The sequence below is a fragment of the Carassius carassius genome, chromosome 36 (assembly GCF_963082965.1).
Source record: "Carassius carassius chromosome 36, fCarCar2.1, whole genome shotgun sequence".
Taxonomy (NCBI): domain Eukaryota; kingdom Metazoa; phylum Chordata; class Actinopteri; order Cypriniformes; family Cyprinidae; genus Carassius; species Carassius carassius.
In genome coordinates, this window is record NC_081790.1 from 2,245,463 (window position 1) to 2,266,287 (window position 20,825).

At 37.1% G+C, this 20,825-nt stretch overlaps 1 protein-coding gene and 1 long non-coding RNA gene across 3 annotated transcripts; both read right to left on the reverse strand.

Moving 5' to 3' along the window:
• Positions 1 to 2,624: 2,624 nt before the first annotated feature.
• Positions 2,625 to 5,792, reverse strand: LOC132116623 (uncharacterized). Of its 2 annotated transcripts, XR_009425665.1 has the most exons (4): positions 5,371 to 5,792; positions 4,454 to 4,495; positions 3,788 to 3,893; positions 2,625 to 3,261 (listed from the first exon to the last, which is right to left on the reverse strand). It is a non-coding gene; the product is annotated as an uncharacterized LOC132116623 (long non-coding RNA). The 2 variants fall into 2 exon arrangements; XR_009425666.1 differs by lacking the exon at positions 5,371 to 5,792 and having other exon boundaries at positions 4,454 to 4,979.
• Positions 5,793 to 14,108: 8,316 nt separating this feature from the next.
• On the reverse strand, positions 14,109 to 17,363 carry LOC132116624 (myosin-9-like). Its single transcript, XM_059525478.1, has 6 exons — positions 17,059 to 17,363; positions 15,674 to 16,870; positions 15,305 to 15,412; positions 14,763 to 14,903; positions 14,458 to 14,565; positions 14,109 to 14,241 (listed from the first exon to the last, which is right to left on the reverse strand). The coding sequence occupies exons 1-6, from the start codon at positions 17,078 to 17,080 to the stop codon at positions 14,198 to 14,200; spliced, it is 1,620 nt and encodes a 539-aa protein (XP_059381461.1). The 5' UTR covers positions 17,081 to 17,363; the 3' UTR covers positions 14,109 to 14,197.
• Between the last annotated feature and the right edge of the window lie 3,462 nt (positions 17,364 to 20,825).

A 20,825-nucleotide genomic window follows, 5' to 3' on the forward strand; every position in this document is an offset into this window, starting at 1 on the left:
ATCAACAAGTCTTATTACTGTAAAATGTGTGATGTATCTGTTCAAATAAAAGGTCTGGTTAGCTTGGTCACCCAATCTTGTTCTCATTCACACAATGTTTTTTTAGTAAACACAGAAATATCAGAAATTCTGCAAAGGATCAAATTGTCGGGATACAAATTTCAGTCATCTTCGGGTAACAGGTCACTGTATAATAGTCATAGTCATCTGGCGTGTCTCTTTATATATTTCATCTCTCTATATATATCTAGATTCAAATCTACAGTATATAAATACACAGTCTTTTGTCTTAATAGATGTTGTTTTTCTTGGTAACTACGCTCCTGGTCTAATTTCCATTCTAACTAGAATAACAAATTTCACTAAATCTTATACGAGTATCATGTTAAAACCACCAACGTGATCTCATGAGAATACGTGTGTATTTTTACGTTAAATGTGGTTCTACCACACGTACATTTACTTACGTTTTCATGCACATAAAAACGTACAACTTAGACGTATTTATAGCAGTAAAACGTACAAATACTTACGTGTTAGCAAACGTAAAGTGTGAATTTATATGAATTCCCATGTATTAATATTAAAATCGTGGATTTAATGATTTAAATCTGTTGTATTTAATTGTCATATCAATAAATGTTTTTATTGAATTTATTGAAAGCAGTTTACTCATCTACTTAATAGGAAATTACATTTCTGTGCATGCTGCAAACCATAGATACACAAAAGCACAGCATACAATTACAAATCACATCCATTTTATTTGTTTGCTGTACTCCATATCTTTAGAATCAAGATGTTTGCAAGGAACATATCCATATCAATCGATCTTCATCTTCATTCTCAGCAACAGCGTCCGTCACAGTCAAAGCCCGCGCTCGTTATGATTCGAATTTGAAAATAGCGCCAGTGCGCCACAGGAACGTTACGACATGGTTTACGGCACTAATATCGAACTCTCATTGGTTCCCACATAATTCGTCACAGATTGCGACATGTCGTGTTTCAGTTGATAGACATTTGAAATCAGCAGTACTGCTGCTGCGCCAGTGCGCCTACACGGAGAGAAGACAGATTCATAATTTCACTGATTAATAAATTAAATTCTGCTCTGTACCCTATAAAAACTATTACCTCCAGAGAGGACTGCGACTGGAACTCATTATCATTTGAACTACTTTTGGTACCACTTTTGATATTTTTTCGCAAAAAATAAATGATTAACATTATGTTTGTTTGTCTGTTATTTGTTTATTTATAACAGTAACGTTATGTAGTTTTAAGAAATGGTTATGGGTAGGTTTAGGGGTAGGTGTAAGATTAACGTTAGTGGCTCAAAATAACGTTTTAATGTTATATTTTTACTAAAATTGTGTTTTATTATGTTTTATTATTTTAACATTCTGTATAAAATGGGTAGGTTTAGGTTCGGGTGAGGTATAGGGATCTTACATTTATCCAAAAAATTAATCCGATACGCATTGAAAAGCAGCTTCATGAGCAAATTTCTATGGATAACTGACTGGTCAGAGAACACGTTCTATCTGTACGTATTTGAGGTTGTTTTTACGTAAATTTCGATACGTATCGAACCTGTAATTACGTCCAGATAATACGTAAATGACACTGTAAATACGTAAAGGCACATACGTATTGGACAGTTTTAATTTACGTCTAAATATGTACGTTTTGATTGTGAGATCAGGCTGCAACCACAGTCTAATTAGTATCTGTTCTTTTGTTTCTTTTAGTAATTAAACTGTTTCTGAATCCATTATTTAAAAAAACATCACCATCCACTGGATGCCTGTCATAATGGCAGCACACACAATTTTAAGATATTTATTTTATTTTATTGGGAAATGAGAGGACTCTGTAAGTGGCTTATGAATTTCCTGCTTGTTTCATCATTAATCGTAAGCCTATGATCAGCTTCCTTTGTATACAACATTTTTCAATTAAACCCTTCTCAACTTCTCTTGCGTCGCCCTGTGGCCCTATTATTTTGTTCTTTGAAATGTAATTTCTATGTCCTTCTATGTCATTTGGCCTTTTATTTTCTCCTGAAAACTTTCCGTCTCCCTCTAACTTCCATCAATACAACCAACGTGAGGAGTTAATATTACTGCGCCGAGGTCCAAGTGCTGCAAAGTGCTCTTCCGCCATACATTATAGTTATCATTTTTTATCCGCTTATAAAATCGCCACGTTTTATTTTGTGTCATCATAGTTACTCGTATAACTACTCATGTAACCGTCTTTAAATAGGGAAAACATGGAAGTGTTTGGTGGCTTCTAAATTCATCCCTGTTTGTATCCTAACAAATGAATGGTGCTAAGCTAGACGCTAGCATAGTGGCATTGCACGCTACAGTGATTGAGTGCACGCACTGAGACAAGAGAGGTACTCATCTAAATTGAGGAGAGAACATAGTGGAATATGGAAAGACGGTGGAGTTTTCTTTTAACATACAATGGACAGACAGAGAGACTAACATTTGAACTTTTTTTCAGTCTGCAGACACCCGCTCAAGCAACCCTTCCGCTGCGGGACCCACCAGGACAATGCTCAATCAATCTTGAGCGGAAGCCCACTTAGGAAGTCACTTTTTATGGGATTTTAGGCCCCTCTTAGGCACTACACACTAAATTATACCCTTCTTTCTTATCATAATTGGTAGTTCCGGTTTATTTTTTATTGCTTATAGGCTATCCTTATCTGGTTTTCTACAATTTATTACTTGCCCATCTGGTATTTTTTAATGATGAAACTTGGCCTTATCAACCATTTTTAAGAAAACTTTCTGCCTAGTATTGGTTGGCGGTGATCCCAGGAGACATTCATTAAATCTGTCAACTTCTGGAAATCATCCAAAGTTCATAGGAATGCTTCAGTTAACAGGTGCAGTTCAATGGAAAACTAGCAGTGCTGCCCAATGGGAGGGCCTTTATACATCCAATCAGTATTTGGGGATAATTCAGCATATTGATCAGTATATTAATTACTTTCATAGTCATGCATAATATATTAAGTAAGATAGTACTATATTGATACAAAATAGATGATGGGAAATGTAGTCTGTGATCAGTAGTCTGGTGAGTGTGAGGGTCTGATGAGTTACATAATGCTTGGCCTGAGACTCAAACTTAACCTACCTTCAACATGTGAATTTTTATCATTACTAACTTGTGAATTGATCATGGTAGTTGATTGATCTGTCTTCTGTGATGATATTTGAATGAAGCAGCAACCACAACCTGTCGCACACAACATTAAAGAGCATCAGAACAACACTGTTTGAACTCCATGATAACCTCACGCACTCCTATAGTGTGTTCATGGATATTTCTTTATTTTAAGCAGAGAGATAGGTACGATGCATTTCTTCTAAAAGAGAAAAAGTTATTTTACAGTTAAAAAACTATTTTATTTTCAATATTTGTGTTCAGGACATGTGTTCTACATATATATTTTTTCATCTTTTACCACTGGGCAATTACAGTGCTTACTTTCAGTAATTGCCTATTTTTTGTTTCTCTCTGCAAATATTAGGTTTTGTACTATTTTTGTACAACTCTGTGTTGTGTGCTGTACATGCTATATATTTAACATTTTTAGATTTGTTTTGTCCTTTACTTTTCTTCATTTGTAAGAGAAATAATTGATAATAAAGTGTTTTATATGGAAATACATGTCTATTTTTGCTTGAACTTGCTAGTGTATCTTTTATTTTATGCCACAATATCCATCAATCAAAATGTGAATCAATAACATAATTCTTACACTTAGGAGCTTTTGTCTTCCCTTCCATCGCTCTTCTATCCAGTTCCCTCGCTCTTTCATCCAGTTCCTTTGCTCTTCTTTGCAGTTCAATTTCTCTCTGACTGGACTGTATGATGAGAGATTACATTAAATTTTGATTCTCATGGACTCTTCATTCATTGATTAAGAAAATCATGCTTCTATCCACTGTATGTGGATCTTTTTATCTCATCTCTTTAGCTTTTGAAACATACATCTTAATTTGCACTCAATGATAACTAAAATATAAAAAGACTTTATTTTATTATGGCTGTAATGTTTAAAACCTATGATCACACACCAACACGCTGCAACGACTAACAAGCCGTCATCAGGGTGTTTTTGTTGTTGTTTTTTTTGTCCATATCTTCACTTGTTTATCTCCAAATTCAGATTTTGTCATCTCAAACTGTGCATCAGATTCTTAAGATTCCAAAACACTCCAGTTGTTTTGTGAAAAAAGTTTAACCTTTATGCACTATCATTATATCAGTTTAAGTAATTTGTCTGTGTACATACAGCATCCGCTATGAACAAATGTAAATTAATATTTAAACAAAAACTGAATGAATGTGAATTGCTTATTAAGTGTATAAGCTGCAGTAGCTGTTCCAAATGTTTAAGTATAAAAAGATATATATGACTTACACTTCCTCCCCCCATTTTCTTCTGGACGTTTTTTGGCTCAATCTGTAAATGCACAACACTCAAAGGTATAGCTTTAAAATGCATTTGAAAAAAGCATGTATGTGTGAACTTTCGAGAATCTCAATATAAGTCCTTTATGCTTTTGTGAAACGCTCTTTTCGTTATTTTCACATAACTGGTAATATCATATTACAAGAAGAACAACAAAGGAAACCAGGGCTTTTGAAGATTATCAGTTGTGTTATAAAAATATAAACGATAATGTTGTACGGTTGGATAGTGAATAGCTATTCCATTTCCAATTCTACTTCTTCATTCTGATTCCTAACATTTTGATTTCATTAAGGTTTATAAAATGTCAAATGTATTTAGTCTATCACATTTTGCAAAATATTTATTTGAAGCTGAATACAGTGAACAAAAATCAGCAGCCTACCTATACAAGGAACTTTTGCCTAATGTGGTTTTAATAAAAATACAAGCAACCTAATATACATTTGAAACATTTTATTTGATAAGACAAGTAAACAGTCAGTCATCAAGTTAACAAATAAACATTCAACCAATAACTCAAATAAACTGAACAAAGTTCAAATCAAATGTAATCTTTATTAAAATTCCAAAATAATATTTCTCTTTAGTTCCTTTGCCTAATATTACTGACACAGACAGCAGCAGGATTATTAGGCTGCTGTTAACTTAAGGCTAAAACACATCTCTATCTCAACTGTTATTATTCACTTAAGACAAAGTATTTTGGCATAATTTTGTGTATGAGAGGCAGTTTTTTGTGGACGTGCATCGGATGTGTGCACAGGTCAGAAAACAGGCCTTGACTGGCAGAATACTAAATTATCCAACCATAACATCAAGCACAACATATTCAACTTAACAAAGAAATTAATAATTCTGCTTACCTGCTTAACTGTGCTGTGAACAAAAAAAAAGGTTATTTTTTAAAACGATCAATTAATCCAAGCTGAAACAACGTCAGCATCTGTATTCATCTTCTGAAGTGAAATAAATGCATGTATCTGACACACATCAGGATCCAAAGCAGGGGTGTGTCTAAGAGTTTATAGGGGTGGCAAGGGCAAAACAACAACAACAAAAAAAATTACTTTAAATAACCTTTTACATTACATTTTTAACGGTATGCAGGAAGCAAACATTTCTTGCCATTTCCTTTATTTGTTTAATATGATATACAGCTTAATTTGACTAGTATTTCCATTACTTTTATTAAATAAATAAAAATCAAAACGAGCACTTTTACAGCTACATTTTTAGGATTAACAGCAATAATAAGTTGAACAGCTTTCTTGTAGCTCATTAGGAAAAGAAGCTGGTAAGCTAACAAGTTTATTGAAAATAAGCATAACCATAATACAAAAAACATACAGTCAATTTATTTAGATAATATAATAATATGTAACTATTCCTTAGGACACAATGATGGCTATTGTGTGCTGAGAGATCAGAGGTTGTTTTGTCTTTTTTGTTTTGTTTTTTTATTGTGCTGGAAAAGGTTAAGGGGTGGGTGGATAAGCATTAATTTAAATAAGTAGATAAATAAATAAAAACACACACCAGAACAAACACACAAACACATTTATACTAACCGTTAAGGGGCAATGGGAGTTAGGAAGATTCTAAGGGCCCACACACTTTTGGGGACCCCAGAGATCTGTTTTATCGTTTATGCAATAGAAATTATAAAACTCTACCCAAGAGTTACAAATAAAACAAAATTACAGCTTATTTCTGCATTTCCGGCAAAATAACAAAATAGACAATTCTATGTTTTACAATATTGTCCTGGTCACACTGAGCAGATATTTATTCTGATGACTTTTGTGACTTTTGTGATGACTGATCACGCTGTAGCTATATGAGTAGTCTAACAAAATGATTCCCTGTCCAAATTGTAATAAAATGACTGCAATAATAATAACTGACACTTCAAATCAACATTTAAATTTCAACTTTTACAAAATGTAGTTTTTAATGATGTCTGAAAATATATCAGTGAATAACCTGATACAAGTAAACATGCTTTATGTTTACTTGTCTAAAAGACAAGTCCAAAAACGCTTATAACAGACGGATTTGGCAACACAGAGGCTGCGTCAGGGCCCTCACTCACAACTGTCTCTCAAGCCTCATTCACATGGCCAGTGCCTTGTAGAGATCATGCTCATACCACGGACACTAAACATTCTTGCAAAATCTCTCAAAATTGGTATCTTCTGATACAGGCTCAAACATATAAAGTTGGATGCATGATCACTCCATTGATCATGCCAGACACTGACACTGTTTGTTGTGTGAGTCACTGAAATGAGCCAATTAGAGCAGAGCACAACATTGTTATTCATGACCCTTCCAAATAAGGTAAAAACAGACCATTTCATTCTAGTGACAAATTTCCTGGGCTGCAGTGCTTAATTTGTAAATTGCGAGGTCCCGGAACAAAGCGGGGTAACGGATCCGGCGTGTGATTACAGGAGGGAGAGGTAACGGAACATTCGCGCAGTCACATTGCTGGACCAGTTTAAGTGCTTTTAAGAGCGTGCATCAGTTGCATTTAGGGTCTGTAAGGTCATGAAAATGCCATGCGATTTTAAAACAACAATTTCCAGGCCTAAAAACGTTTTGAAAAAGTCTCTGTGTAATAGTTATATTTAATCAGGTCCTACATTTCTGTGGTTTTAATAATTCTCGCAGCTTTCAAGTTTATAATGAGGTAAATCCCTGCATTTATTCAACATAGCTTGTAGGTGTGAATAATAAAATAAATCCACACAAACAAGATTCAATCAGTCATTCGAAATCATAAACTCTCTCGGAGCGCGCTTCACATCGCGCATCTTGTCTGCGCACCTGCTGCAAGCTGCGATACAAGACTCACTCGCATTTCGATCGGGACAGCTGACAGAACTGTCACTTGACTTGACTAATCGGGTAATTGTTGCATTGTCACAAAAATGTATCATTTGCAAACCTTTTAAGGATTTTAAGCGATTTGGTACTCGCGCGCTCCACATGTTGTGCCCTCGCAATCACATCCAAAGTTTGCGCGTATAAAGCCGCCTCGCGAGTATTAGCCTTTATAAGAGTTATTTTTCGTAGTTTGTTGAGTTTAAGCAACCAAATACACACAATATGATGATGTCTGATGGGTGTTGACAAATAAAACAGTTTCATGTCACACTCTACTAAAATACAGGGGGGGGGTCAAATATTAAACAACACTGCGTCGTCAGTGTTTGTGTTGTGTCAGACATGTGCAATTAACATCAGGCTTTATGAAAAACAAGCTCAAATGGAGTTAACAAGGTCTTTGGCCGGCGAATGAGGAGATCTGTGTTTTGTCTGCATCTGAGGCAAATGCAGCACATTCAGACCGTTCTCATCCCAAGGCGTCATATACTGACCCTTTTGACATTTCGTCAACATCCTACGCACATGGCACCCTCTAGCGTCAATATTAGAAGCAGATAAAAATGGGCCAGAAGGCGCCTCCTAGCGGTCTAACCCTAACCCTAACCTTAACCCATAATCTGTGTCTCATATTGACGCTAGAGTGAAGTGACATTCAGCCAAGTATGGTGACCCATACTCAGAATTTGTGCTCTGCATTTAACCCATCCGAAATGCACACACACAGAGCAGTGAACACACACACTGTGAGCACACACCCGGAGCAGTGGGCAGCCATTTATGCTGCGGCACCCGGGGAGCAGTTGGGGGTTCAATGCCTTGCTCAAGGGCACCTAAGTCGTGGTATTGAAGGTGGAGAGAGAACTGTACATGCACTCCCCCCACCCACAATTCCTGCCAGCCCAGGACTCGAACTCACAACCTTTCGATTGGGAGTCCGACTCTCTAACCATTAGGCCACGACTTCCCACACCTTTAGAGGGTGCCATATGCGTAGGATGTTGACGAAATGTCAAGAGGGTCAGTATATGACGCCTTGGGATGAGAATGCGTTAGCACATTATATGCTATCATCACCTTTTACAGGCTATATAACGTTTATTGTTGCTATATGGGCGCTTAGTTTTTCTTGTTGTTTAGTAAACTTGGCCAATGTTTCATGATATAAACGATAAAGCGCTTATATTCAAAACGTACAAAAGTATATTGGCTAGAAGGGAAAAAACATTCTTCTCCAGTCTTCAAACACACAAAGACATTAGCCTATGGGGCGGCAGTGGCTCAGTGGTTCATGTAGGTTGTCTACAAACCAGAAGGTTGGTGGTTCAATCCCCGGCTCCACCTGACCAAGTGTCGAGGTGTCCTTGAGCAAGACACCTAACCCCAGCTGCTCCCGACGAGCTGGATGGCGCCTTGAATGGCTGACACCGCAGTCGGTGTGTGAATGGGTGAATGTGAGGCAAATTGTAAAGCGCTTTGGATGGCCATGTGGTCTGTTGAAAGCGCTATATAAATGCAGTCCATTTACCATTTACCATTACCCTTGCTTTGCGAATAAGCGGAGATCTGTCTCATGCAGGCGGTGCGTCAGGTTTCGCTTAGAGCTTGAGGATCCAATGGCGAAATGAAGTTTTACTGACAAGCTCTTTTAAATACTTATCATTGGTTAAATATTTGTAAAACCCTCTGATTTAAAATAATAATAACGAATTATACTAGAAATATGAATTTTGGTAAATTTTTCACGGCACATATCTGTCTGCCATACTTAAACGCCACCCCTGGAGGAGGGGGATCCGCCAAAAAGGTGCCGGATCGGATTTCGGAGGTGCCGGATCCGGCTTTGTTCCAGCACAAATTAAGCCCTGCTGGGCTGTAAATGGACACGTAAAACCGTTTCTGGAGAATTTTTGCCCTTACCTAAGCCACATTCCTTCTATTTAGACATCAGAGAGCAATTTAAAATGTTGTATCAATGCATATGGCACCTTTAAGTTTTCACTCTGCAGCAAACATTTATATGTGTATTAGGTTAATGTTCAGTAAAATCCCCTTAAAATAATAAAAATATTGAAGAAAAAATATTACTAAGCTAAAATCACAAAAGCCCAAATATTAGTTCTCATATACTTCTGTCTTCATCAATTTGTATGCTCATCTATAAGTGTTTATGGGCTGTTTGATCCCAAAATCCCTTAACGTGTCCAAAAAACCTTTATATAACTATACATGATTTACCATCTGTAAAACTTTTAGAATATGATTGATTGATTGATTGATTGATTGATAGACTTTATTAATCCCACATTGGGGAAATTTCTGTGTTACAGCAGCTCAAAAATAAAAAATAGAATAGAATAGAATAGAATAAGAGTGGTTACAATAACAGTAATAATTATAATTAGAGAACAACTGTATTCACACAATAACCAACCTTATGTAAACAGACAGTATATAAATACAAATATACAATTATACAAATAAGTATAATGTAAATAAACGAAGGTTACATATTGCACAATTGTAGGTGACACACGTAATAAAAAGATAAAGAAATACATATAATGCAGAATAATTGTCCGGTGCTACTTAAAGTTCAGAAGCAGCTTGCAGTGCTGCATTATGATGTTGCATTAAAAAGTCTGACTGCTGCTGGAATGAAGGACCTGCGGAAGCGCTCATTCTTACACTGAGGGTGCAGCAGTCTGCTACTGAAGGAGCTGCTCAAGGAGCTCACAGTCTCATGCAGGGGGTGAGAAGTGTTGCCCATAATAGATGTCAACCTGGCTAACATCCTCCTCTCCCCCACCTCCTCTATGGTGTCCAGAGGGCAGACCAGAACAGAGCTAGCCTTCTTCACCAGTTTATTAAGCTTTTTCCTGTCCCTTTCTGTACTCCCAGCTCCCCAGCATACTACTGCATAAAATATTGCAGATGCCACCACAGAGTCATAAAAAGTTTTTAACAGAGACCTGCACACACCGAAAGAACTCAGAATCCTCAGCAGATGGAGACGGCTTTGGCCCTTCTTGTACAGGACATCTGTGCTTGTGGACCAGTCTAGTTTCTTGTTAAGGTGAACACCCAGGTATTTGTATGTCTCCACCATCTCAATGTCAACACCCTGGATGTTCACCGGTGTAGCACCAGGTGGCCTCCGGCGAAAGTCAACTACCATCTCCTTAGCCTTGCTGGCATTGATGTGAAGGTGGTTTAACTCACACCAGTTGACAAAGTCCCCGATGACCTCCCAGTACCCCTGGTCATTCTCCTCTGAAACCCTCCCAACAATGGCAGTATCATCTGAGAACTTCTGCATGTGACAGCTGCTTGTGTTATACCTGAAGTCTGCTGTATACAGGGTGTAGAGAAAAGGAGCAAGCACTGTCCCCTGTGGTGCTCCTGTGCTGCTCATCACCACATCAGACACACAGTCCTGGAGCCTTACATACTGTGGTCTGTCCGTGAGGTAACTGATGGTCCATGCAGACAGGTGTTGGTCAACACCAGCTCCCAATAGCTTCTTCCAGAGCAGTGATGGTTGAATTGTATTGAAAGCACTGGAAAAATCAAAAAACATGACCCTCACAGTGCTGCCAGTGCTCTCCAGATGTGACAGTGCTCTGTGTGAAAGATAGATGATGGCATCCTCCACCCCTATGCCTGGTTGGTAAGCGAACTGTAGGGGATCCAGTTCTGAACTCACCACGGTTCTCAGATGTCGTAGTACAATCCTCTCCAAGGTCTTCATCAGGTGTGAAGTTAAGGCAACTGGTCTGAAGTGATTGGGCTCCCTGGGATGTGCAGTTTTTGGAACTGGAACAACACACGAAGTCTTCCAAAGAACTGGAACTCGCTCCAGACTCAGGCTCAAGTTGAAGATGTGCAGGATGACTTCGCTGAGCTGATCTGCACAATCTTTAAGCATTCTGGGGCAGATTCCATCCGGGCCTGGTGCCTTTCTTGCCTTGATCTTTTTTAGCTCCATCCTCACCTGATTGACTGTCAGAGAGAGGCTGCTAGAGGGAGGTATAGAAGCTCCCGACAAGTCTGAAGTCTGGTTGGAGGTGGGAGGAGAGGGGCTAGAATCAAATCTATTGAAAAAAAGATTTAATTCATTTGCCCTGTCACAGTCACCAGAAACAAAGCCTCTGCCACTGACTTTGTTCTGACCAGAGATGGTTTTCAGACCCCTCCAAACCTCCCTTATGTTGTTTTGTTGGAGGCGTGACTCCAACTTCTTCCTGTAACTGTCTTTTCCTTTCCTAATCTCCCATCTTAGTTGTTTTTGGACCGTCTTCAACTCTTCTTTTCCCCCAGATTTAAAAAGTCTTTTCTTTTCATTCAGCAGGGCTTTGAGTTCTGAAGTCACCCAAGGTTTGTTGTTGGAGAAACACCGAACCTTCTTCTTAGGTATGGTGTTCTCCACACAGAAATTTAAGTAGTCAGTAACACAATGAGTAAGAGTGTCAATGTCCTCCCCATGAGAATCACAGAACATTTCCCAGTCTGTGGTCTCACAGCAGTCTCTCAGTGCTTCACTGGCCTCCTCAGACCATTTCCTCACATACTTAGTGGTGGGAGGTTGTTTACTCACCAAAGGTATGTAATTAGACAGAAGATGGACCAGGTTATGATCTGAGCGGCCCAGCGGGGGGAGGGGTAAAGAGTTATATGCCTCTTTAATATTGGCATACAGCAGATCCAAAGTTTTATTTTCCCTTGTGTGGCATTTAACATACTGGGTAAAGGTAGGAAGTGTTGAAGACAAGAGAGCATGATTAAAGTCTCCGGAGATGAGGAAGAAGGACTGTGGGTTTGATGTCTGCAGTTGCGACACAAGTACGTGAAGTAGCTCACATGCAGCTGAAGCATCAGCCGAGGGGGGGATGTAGACAGTTATCGCAATAATGTGTGAAAACTCCCTCGGAATGTAATATGGCCACATGCTAACCGCTAGCAACTCAATGTCTTTAGTGCAGAGCTGTTCCTTAACACAGATGTGCCCAGGGTTACACCATCTATTGTTCACAAACATCGCAATTCCCCCACCCCTCCTCTTACCGCTCTCCTTTGCTCTCCTGTCCGCTCTCACAAGTTGAAAGCCATCCAGTGTAACCAGTGAGTCCGTAATGAGTTCATTCAGCCACGTCTCCGTGAAGCACATGACACTGCACTCCCTGTATTCCCTCTGCAGCCGGGTTAGGGCCGTTAGCTCTTCCATCTTATTGGGGAGAGATCTCACATTCCCCATAATAACAGATGGGATGCATGGTTTGTACCGTCTTTTCCTTTCTCGACGTTTAACTCCACCTCTGCATCCCCTTCTTCTTCTTTTAAATAAATCCTCAGGGATCTCCTGTCTTTCAGTAGAAGATATCCTAGTGTGCCTCAGTGCTAACAGCTGTTCCCGTGTGTAAACAATGGAGCCGCAGCCGAATGATTCTCCCATTGCAAAGTTACATCCATGTGCCCATACATTAAAGAAAGATAGTTTTTAAGGAAGAAAAAGAAAACAAAACAAAAGAAATATGCCTATACTAAGATTCACAGAAAAAAGCTCAGAGCTGCAGCAACAGGCTACCACACACGCAGCTCCATCTTGGATGTTATAATAGGGAATAATATGGTAAACGTTTACTCATAAACGTTATCAGTCTTTCTGATAGAATTAATATTATTCAGTAAACTCAGCTCCTTTTCTATCATCATCAGTTTTTTTTCCAGCTTCTACCCTTTCTTTGGCTTTTCTTAATAAACGTTTTGTTTGACAAAAGACTGTTTATAGAGTTCTGGGTATTTTATGTATCAGACAAGATTTGCTGTTAACAGGTTTTGAGTAATAAACTACTTTGGCCTGGCACTGCATTGTGGCCCTCATTGTGCCGAATTTCGCCGCGACCACGTGCACCCACATGACTTAACACGTGGCACAGTTAGAAAATACCAGAAGCAGCAGAGAGAGAGCATGGACTTTCAGAGCACATTTCAATGTTTTTTTTAACTTACCCAATGAATTCCGATATGATATAGCAAGTTGTCATGTTTCGTAATGTCCGTTTTGTACTTTTACTTTCTTAATCTTATTATAGGTGCCGTGCCTTTGACAGTTGTGTCTTAACTTTGTGTATTTTTATTTCACGGCATTGTTAATGCATTTGTGTTTACAGCTGGTTTATTAAAAGAAAAAAAGGCATTACTGCGGTTTACAATCTGCAATAAAAATAGCAAGATAAGTTTACAATAAATTGAAACAAAAAAATGTATTAGTGTTAATAAATCTATGCCATTATTTATTTACACATAGCATGTTTATAGTACAATCCTACAAAACTTCACAGGCTTTAGAAAAAAAGATCACATTGTTGCTCAGTTTAGCTCAAAGTTTAAAACCTTCAAGGGAGTACTTTAGACAAGGTTTCATATTTCACAATGATGTAAACAGATACACAGGCATGTGATCAGATGATATGATAAATCAAGGAATTAAAATTTTCATTTTGTGTTCAATATCCTCTATACCACATTTTTCATGAAAAAAAGATACTCATTGTAACCCTGATCAACATACCTGTTACTAATACACATAAAATATTCTGAGAAAACATCAAAAACCATATCAAAACCAATTACAGACATTTCTTACTATTTCTATTTCTTTTTCTTACTAATACAGTTACTAAAGCACAAATATGCGATATATATATATATATATATATATATATATATATATGTCTTACAGTTCATGAAACACATGCACTGCTATCATGTGGGAGTACATGAAGCATTTCCCATTTCATGCTAACTCAGTTCTGACGGATATTGGCACTTTTCACTCGAGAAAACTGAATGGAAAGAGAAAAAGAGAAAAAAAATCACATACTTTTGCATAACTACAGTTTTATCAGCAAAGAGTGCAGGTCACTCAATTTAACTCTTTCTCCGCTAGCATTTTTTTTTTACTTGTCCCCCTCCCTCCAACACCCCCATGAAATGAGTAACAGGCCTAAAAACCTTTTATGTAATAAACATTTTCTACGTTTCCATAAAATAATTCTTACCATTAAGTGAATCTACAGTAATTCCTTGCTGTTTTGGTCTCACAAGTTCCAGTCCTTCACACTCAAAGTATCCAGTGTTTTCTTGAGGTTTGAGTGTGTCTTCAGACACTATGATTGAAAAGAACAGCATATTCAAAACTAAAAGCTTATTTGGAAGTATTTGGACAATTTTTAAGCCACAAAATGTCTGAATGTCATCATACAAAAAATTAAAGCAAATGTTATTCATTGTAAAATAAGATGCACAAACACACTTAACAAGCAAAACAGCAAAAGGTTACTTGCTTGTTATGTGAAATACTTACTGTTGGGTGGATCTTGAAGGCTGTTCTGTCTCACAGGTTTCAGTCCTTCACCTTGAAGTAATCTGCTGGTTTGTGAATCTGTTATTCTACTTTCCATCTCACATTCTCTTTCACTCTGAGGTTTGACTTTGTTTTCAGACACTGAAAAAACACAATGACGTCTTGAGTTCAAATACAGTACTTTGAAGGATAAGCATTCTCAGCAGCCTGTGCTTGTGTGTTTTTTTTTAATAGAGCAACCAAATATCTTGTTATTTCTATGATCTGGTCATTTATAATTTTTAATTATTTATTTGTCATTTGATTTGCATAACTTGTCATTTAATCATTTTATTATTGTTGTTAATTTATGTAATTCTATATTTCATTGCTCTTGTCATGCTTGGTTTAATTGTTTTATCATATGACTGCAGTTTCAAGGTATGTTTGTCTAAGTAAATAAAAATGGTGACATCCATAACAAAGGAAGGTTTTATCAAAGAAGTTGACACAACGTAAGTCCAGAGGACCAGTTTTCTACAAATCCACGAAATAATACTTACTAATAGGTGGATCTAATTTCTTGCTGTCTTGTCTCACAAGTTTCAGTCCTTCAGACTCAAGTGATCCAGTGTCTTCTTGAGATTTGGGTTTGTCTTCAGATACTATGACTGAACAGAACATGTTATTCATAATTTAAGAAAACAAAATAAAAGTGAAAGGCCACATATTGCAAAGAAAGGTGTCCACTTTACGAGCAAAACATTTGACAGAAAGAGGTTTGCAGGGTTTAAAATACTACTTTACCAGATGTAGTGCTGAAGATGAATTGTATTATATCAGAACTGTGTGTTTGTGGATGATGTTGATATGAATCTTGAATGTGACTGTGTTTCACTTCTAAGTGATCATTCCTTTGGTGAAACTCTTACCACAAGAGGGAGTAACAGCTGTAGAGATGTGATCAACATGTTGTGATCCAGAGGCCTGCAGCAGTTTCTTCTCTCTCTCATCCAGCTCCACCTCTCTTCTGTCTGAAGTTTTTTGTCTGTCATGCTCTTCTTGCGCAGGAGCCTGTAGGCCTGCTTCTTTTTGCTCTTGTAATCTGTTAGGCTCTAACTGTATTTTTGTGAGCAGGATCATCTTTCTCTCTCGCCTGTTGAATGCAGTCAGTTTTACATCTAACTTCCTCTTATAATACCTGAGGCCATACAGCTCCCCCTTCAGTTCATTTTTTTTCTTTTTGAGAGCATCCATCTGTTGACTTAAATATTTCTCTCTGCTTTGGGAATCATCTAATTCTGTGTTTAACTGATCCACTCTGGCTTTCTGAGCATCCAGTTCTTTATGCAGATCTTGTAGTTCTCTCATGTTTTCAGAATTCAGTTTTTCCATTTCTGTAACTTTTGTTCTCAGATTTTCCTCTGTTGTTTTCATTTCTGCCAAATTTCCTCTCAGTATACTCTCCCGCTTCTCATATTTAGCATCAAATTCTATCTTAAAGTAAGCTTCAGCTTTGACTAGCAAGTCAAAATCTTTTGTAAAAAAACTCCCTTTTCTCTGTTTTATCATTGTCTCAGTAGCGTCATGCAATAGCTTTAGAACATTTTCCTCATTGTTCTTTAAAATGTGGAACCTTTTCCTGCACTTTTGCACACATCGGTTGCTGCCTATATCACTGTCCTTGTATTCATGCATAAATAAGACCATACTGTAGTCTAATGCCTCCTGGCCAAACACTTCACTGAGAGCTCGTAAAATGTAATGCTCTTTACCAGAGTTACGCACATCTCCAAGCACTAAAAGAAAAGCGTGAGGCCCAGGAAAGACCAGTGAGTAACAAAACTCCATGTCTCTCTTCATAGTTCTGACTCTATTTCTGAAGGCCAGGTAAGTTTTCAATTGTTCCAGCCCATAAGCAGGAGTTTTTACTACAGAGACAAGTCTTCCGCTAACACACGCCTCTCTTAACTCACATGTTCCATATTTAGTGCCATCCATTCTATCTGCTGATCTAAGAATAGTATCACAAGCTTCATTAATCAGAACCTCATCACTTCCAAACACAATGAATCTAAACCTTGTAATGGAGTCTGTGGATTGTTTTGCTGCATTTGAAAATGTTCCATCTGTTACAAAGAGAGGAAGACCAGGTAATGTGATGCATTTGTGTCAGTAATCAGTAAACAGTGCAATATGTGGTGCCTTGATAGACTGATATCCAATAAACAGATTTCAGAAACTCAAAAGTCAAAATAAAATACAATAAAAAAATACACCTATGCGCAAAGTCACCAAGTCAAAATGAAAGTGTTACCTTTCTTCTGTCTCTGTGCCATGTTGAATGTGTAGAAAAGATGGTCAGAGAAGGCTATTAATAAATTAATATTAGTTCAATAAAAATAATAATACTGAATGAAAAAAAAAACTGAATGACCAAAATGAACACTCCATTCAGCTGATGTTAAGACAAAAGTAAGGAAAATTAAACCATGCTCATACTGCAGACTGAGCACAGGATGTGATGTGGTGTGAACAGACAGACGTCAAACCAAGAAAAGGGAAGCATTATTGTGAGGCATCAAGAGAGTTTAACTTAACTGTATATGATTTTTCTGTTTTTGTTAATCATAATTCATGTGCTATGCTGTCTTCACAAAGAAATGTCACCATATCAAGGTCTTTAACGGCACAGGATGATGTTGTGAAGCATTAATTTCCCATTTTCTTTGTTTTGGTATAATGGTAGAAATCATGTTAATCAAATGAAGTATGACTATTTTAGATGCTTTTGCAACACTTCACTTTCGCAACATTGCACATCATCACTGCACATTGTTTCCTCACTCATCGCAATGTAAAACTGTTGTGGCAACAAAACTAATGATTTCATAGAAATAAAGAATCAAACAGAAAATTCTTGGCATATTAAAATAACCAGTGTTGTGCATGTTACTTTAACCCCTTAAGTTCTGGGGCGTTTTTTGGTATTTTCGCGTAAATGTGACATACTCAAATTCAAATGTTTACCCTACACACATCCAATGGAAGAAAAATGAACAAGAAACCCCATTGAACTACAAAATAAGAGTGTAATTCTATATAAATAAGATTATATATTTCAAATATTGCATTAAAAACAAAAAGTCTTATATTAAAGGTCCTGTTTTTCGTGCTTTTTTTAAGCTTTGATTGTGTTTACAGTGTGCAATATAACATGTGTTCATGTTTCGCGTGTTAAAAAACAGTATTTTTCACACAATTCACCTATCTGTATACCACTGTTTTCACTGTCATAAAAACGGGCTGATGACTTCCTTGTTCTTTAAAGTCCCTCCTTCAGAAATACGTAATGAGTTCTGATTGTGCCAGCGGTTCCTGTGTTGTGATTCAACAGCAGCTGAGCGCATGCGGCCCTCCTGGAAACGCGATTGGGCTAGTTTTGAGAAGCAAGTGGGCAGGATTTGTTTTGAAAACTGTTGGAGATGTACTTATAGTCACTGACGAGATGCACATGAAAATCGCATTCAATTTTTTTGTGGATTATAATTTTCGGGAACCGAGTTAAACATAAATTGTAACCATTAATCTCCAAGTACAGCGTCCCTGGGAAGCCCAAACAAAGATGATTGGACTCCGAGATGAAAATAACAGCGTTTCGACCACATCCCAGCTAGAATTTTTGTGTTCTAAAAATGTTCTCAGAACATTACCATGATTGTTCTAACAATGTTTTTAGCGGGTAGTTTTATTTTTGTTCCCAGAACATTCTCTCAAAAGATAGGATAACATTCTCTAAAAACATTCCAAAAATATTTATTAATAACATTATTAGAACATTGTCCCCTAACATTCTAATTAAGATTTAAGCAGATGCCTTGCCTTGTTTAAAGTAATAGTTTGGTTTGATGTCACCATAATGGTGGTAAGTGTTGCCTTTAGTTGTTCAATTTGACACTTGACTTATCAGTGTTGTTCTTTAACTGCTGTAATCTTTATTGTGGCAAAAACAGCAAGAAAACATGTGGTTTGATGGTGCTGGTTGCTTGCTGATGAGTAACACATCATCACATATGTGGTCTGTTTACCCTTTTTCACCAAATCTAATGTAAAGTGTTAGTTACATATAATTTATTAAAGCAACTTAATGGCTAAACAGCCTGAGACAAAGCTGAGTTTAAAGCAGATTATTTCAATGGTGTGAAAAAAATATACACTTTTGTTTTGTCACACAAACATCAGGATTCAGTGTATGAATCTCAACAATGGTGGCATGCTTCATGCTGCAATGTATTCTGGGTACATCACACAAAACTCATCCATGTCCCCCAGAATGCACTGCGGCATGAAGCATATCACCATTGTTGAGATCCATACAGTAATTCTTGAGGTCTCTGTGTGTCTAAGCTTTCTCTGGTCTCTCTGGTTCATTAACAATGTAATTTAAAAAGAACAGACAAAATATGATATAAATTTGTATGATCTTATGCATTGCATCTGCAATAGTCACTAATATTAACTTAATAGCATAAAACAAGCTGACCAGATTACTACATGAGGAAAGTTCTAATATTAGTAAGTAACCAACATCACTTGATGACATTTGTCTCTCACTGTTTTTGCTGTAACAAATATAGCTACAGCAGTTAAATGAAACGTAACTGAAAGAGTCATACTGCCTAAGTACTGATCACCATAATGGTGACATCAAACTAAACTATTATTTTCAATAAACCATCAACACCTCTGTTAATCTCAATAAGAACTTTTTTACATTTATGACAGAAATAAATCATGTTTATAATAAGTGAAGTTGGTAATACTGTTTTTGGAGTATTTACGCTGGAGTTTGACACCAAACAGAAGTTGGGTTTTCACTTTCAACCAACATTTGACTTCTGAGCAATGTCAGTCCATATCTAGTGTGATGGGAAGCTTTATTAGAATGTTAGAGAATAATGTTGTAACAATGTTATCAATAGACATTTTTAGAATGTTTTTAGAGAATGTTATCCTAACTTTTAGTAGAACATTCTGGGAACTAAAATAAAACTAGCCGCTGAAAACGTTCCTAGAACATTACAAATTTCTAGGTGGGATGGCGACAAACACAAACGCAACTCTTCCTCTTCTCCGTCGGAGCGCAACAAGACCATGCCCCCTTTTTTGTGTATTCATGTGGGCGGAGGTTAGTCAAAAACTGTTTTAGTGACGTCATTACTGCAGGAGAGGGATGTAGTCCAAACAGGTCGTTTTTTGTAGGCGAATTCTGTTAAATAAAATATCTCGCTTGGCAACTTTGAGCTTTAGAATATTACAGATATTATTTATACTCTTACAACAACATTACACACTAACTAAAGTTTAAAACATGGGATCATGAAGAACGGGACCTTTAAGGTTCTACTAGGTGCTGCTCTCTGCAACTTACTTTGTTTAATGCCACTAGATGCCAAAATGTACCAGAAAAAAATAATCTTTTAAATAAACGCTTCTAAACAGGAGTCATTGCATTATAAGTGAAGCGAGTAAAATACAAGTAATATACAATATACAAAATGGCATAAACAAAGTCAGTTTTATTCTTTCAGGAGACACAAGACTGTATAAATTATAAAATATATCTGTGCCCGGTTGCATGAAACTCCTTAAGCTAAGAAATCCCTTAGATATAAGGTTAAGGGTACCCTTAGTGAAACTTGGGTTGCAAGAAAAAACTCTAAGGGTTTCCTTAAGGAACTTAAGGCTGTTATTAAGTTTTTCCCCTTAATTATCTAAGTGTTCCCGTAAGCGTTGCTACTAAGTCCTTAGTGGCCATTTCACCTTAATAAATTTAAGGGACCAAAACAGCTCCCTTAAGTCAACTTAAACTCAAAATACGATGGCTTATTTAGTGTTAATTGGAGAGGAGGAAATACCAAGGCGTGTTTTTAATGATCGTAATAATCTCTTGGAGACGATGAATGGTTGATGAAAGGCTGAAAAGTATTATTATTATTATTATAACCACTTACGAAAACAATAATTGCCTTTTCCTCCTCTGTCCAGTTTGGTTTACGTTTTTTTGTTTTCTGTCATGTTTGT

Excerpts from the sequence above, each read along its gene's own strand:
- LOC132116624 (XM_059525478.1), bottom strand. The coding sequence starts at position 17,080 with ATGGCACAGAGACAGAAGAAAG. Across the intron at positions 16,871-17,058 it reads GGCACAGAGACAGAAGAAAG|ATGGAACATTTTCAAATGCA; the intron begins GTAACACTTTCA and ends TCTTTGTAACAG. Across the intron at positions 14,566-14,762 it reads CCTTCAAGATCCACCCAACA|TGTCTGAAGACACACTCAAA; the intron begins GTAAGTATTTCA and ends TTTCAATCATAG.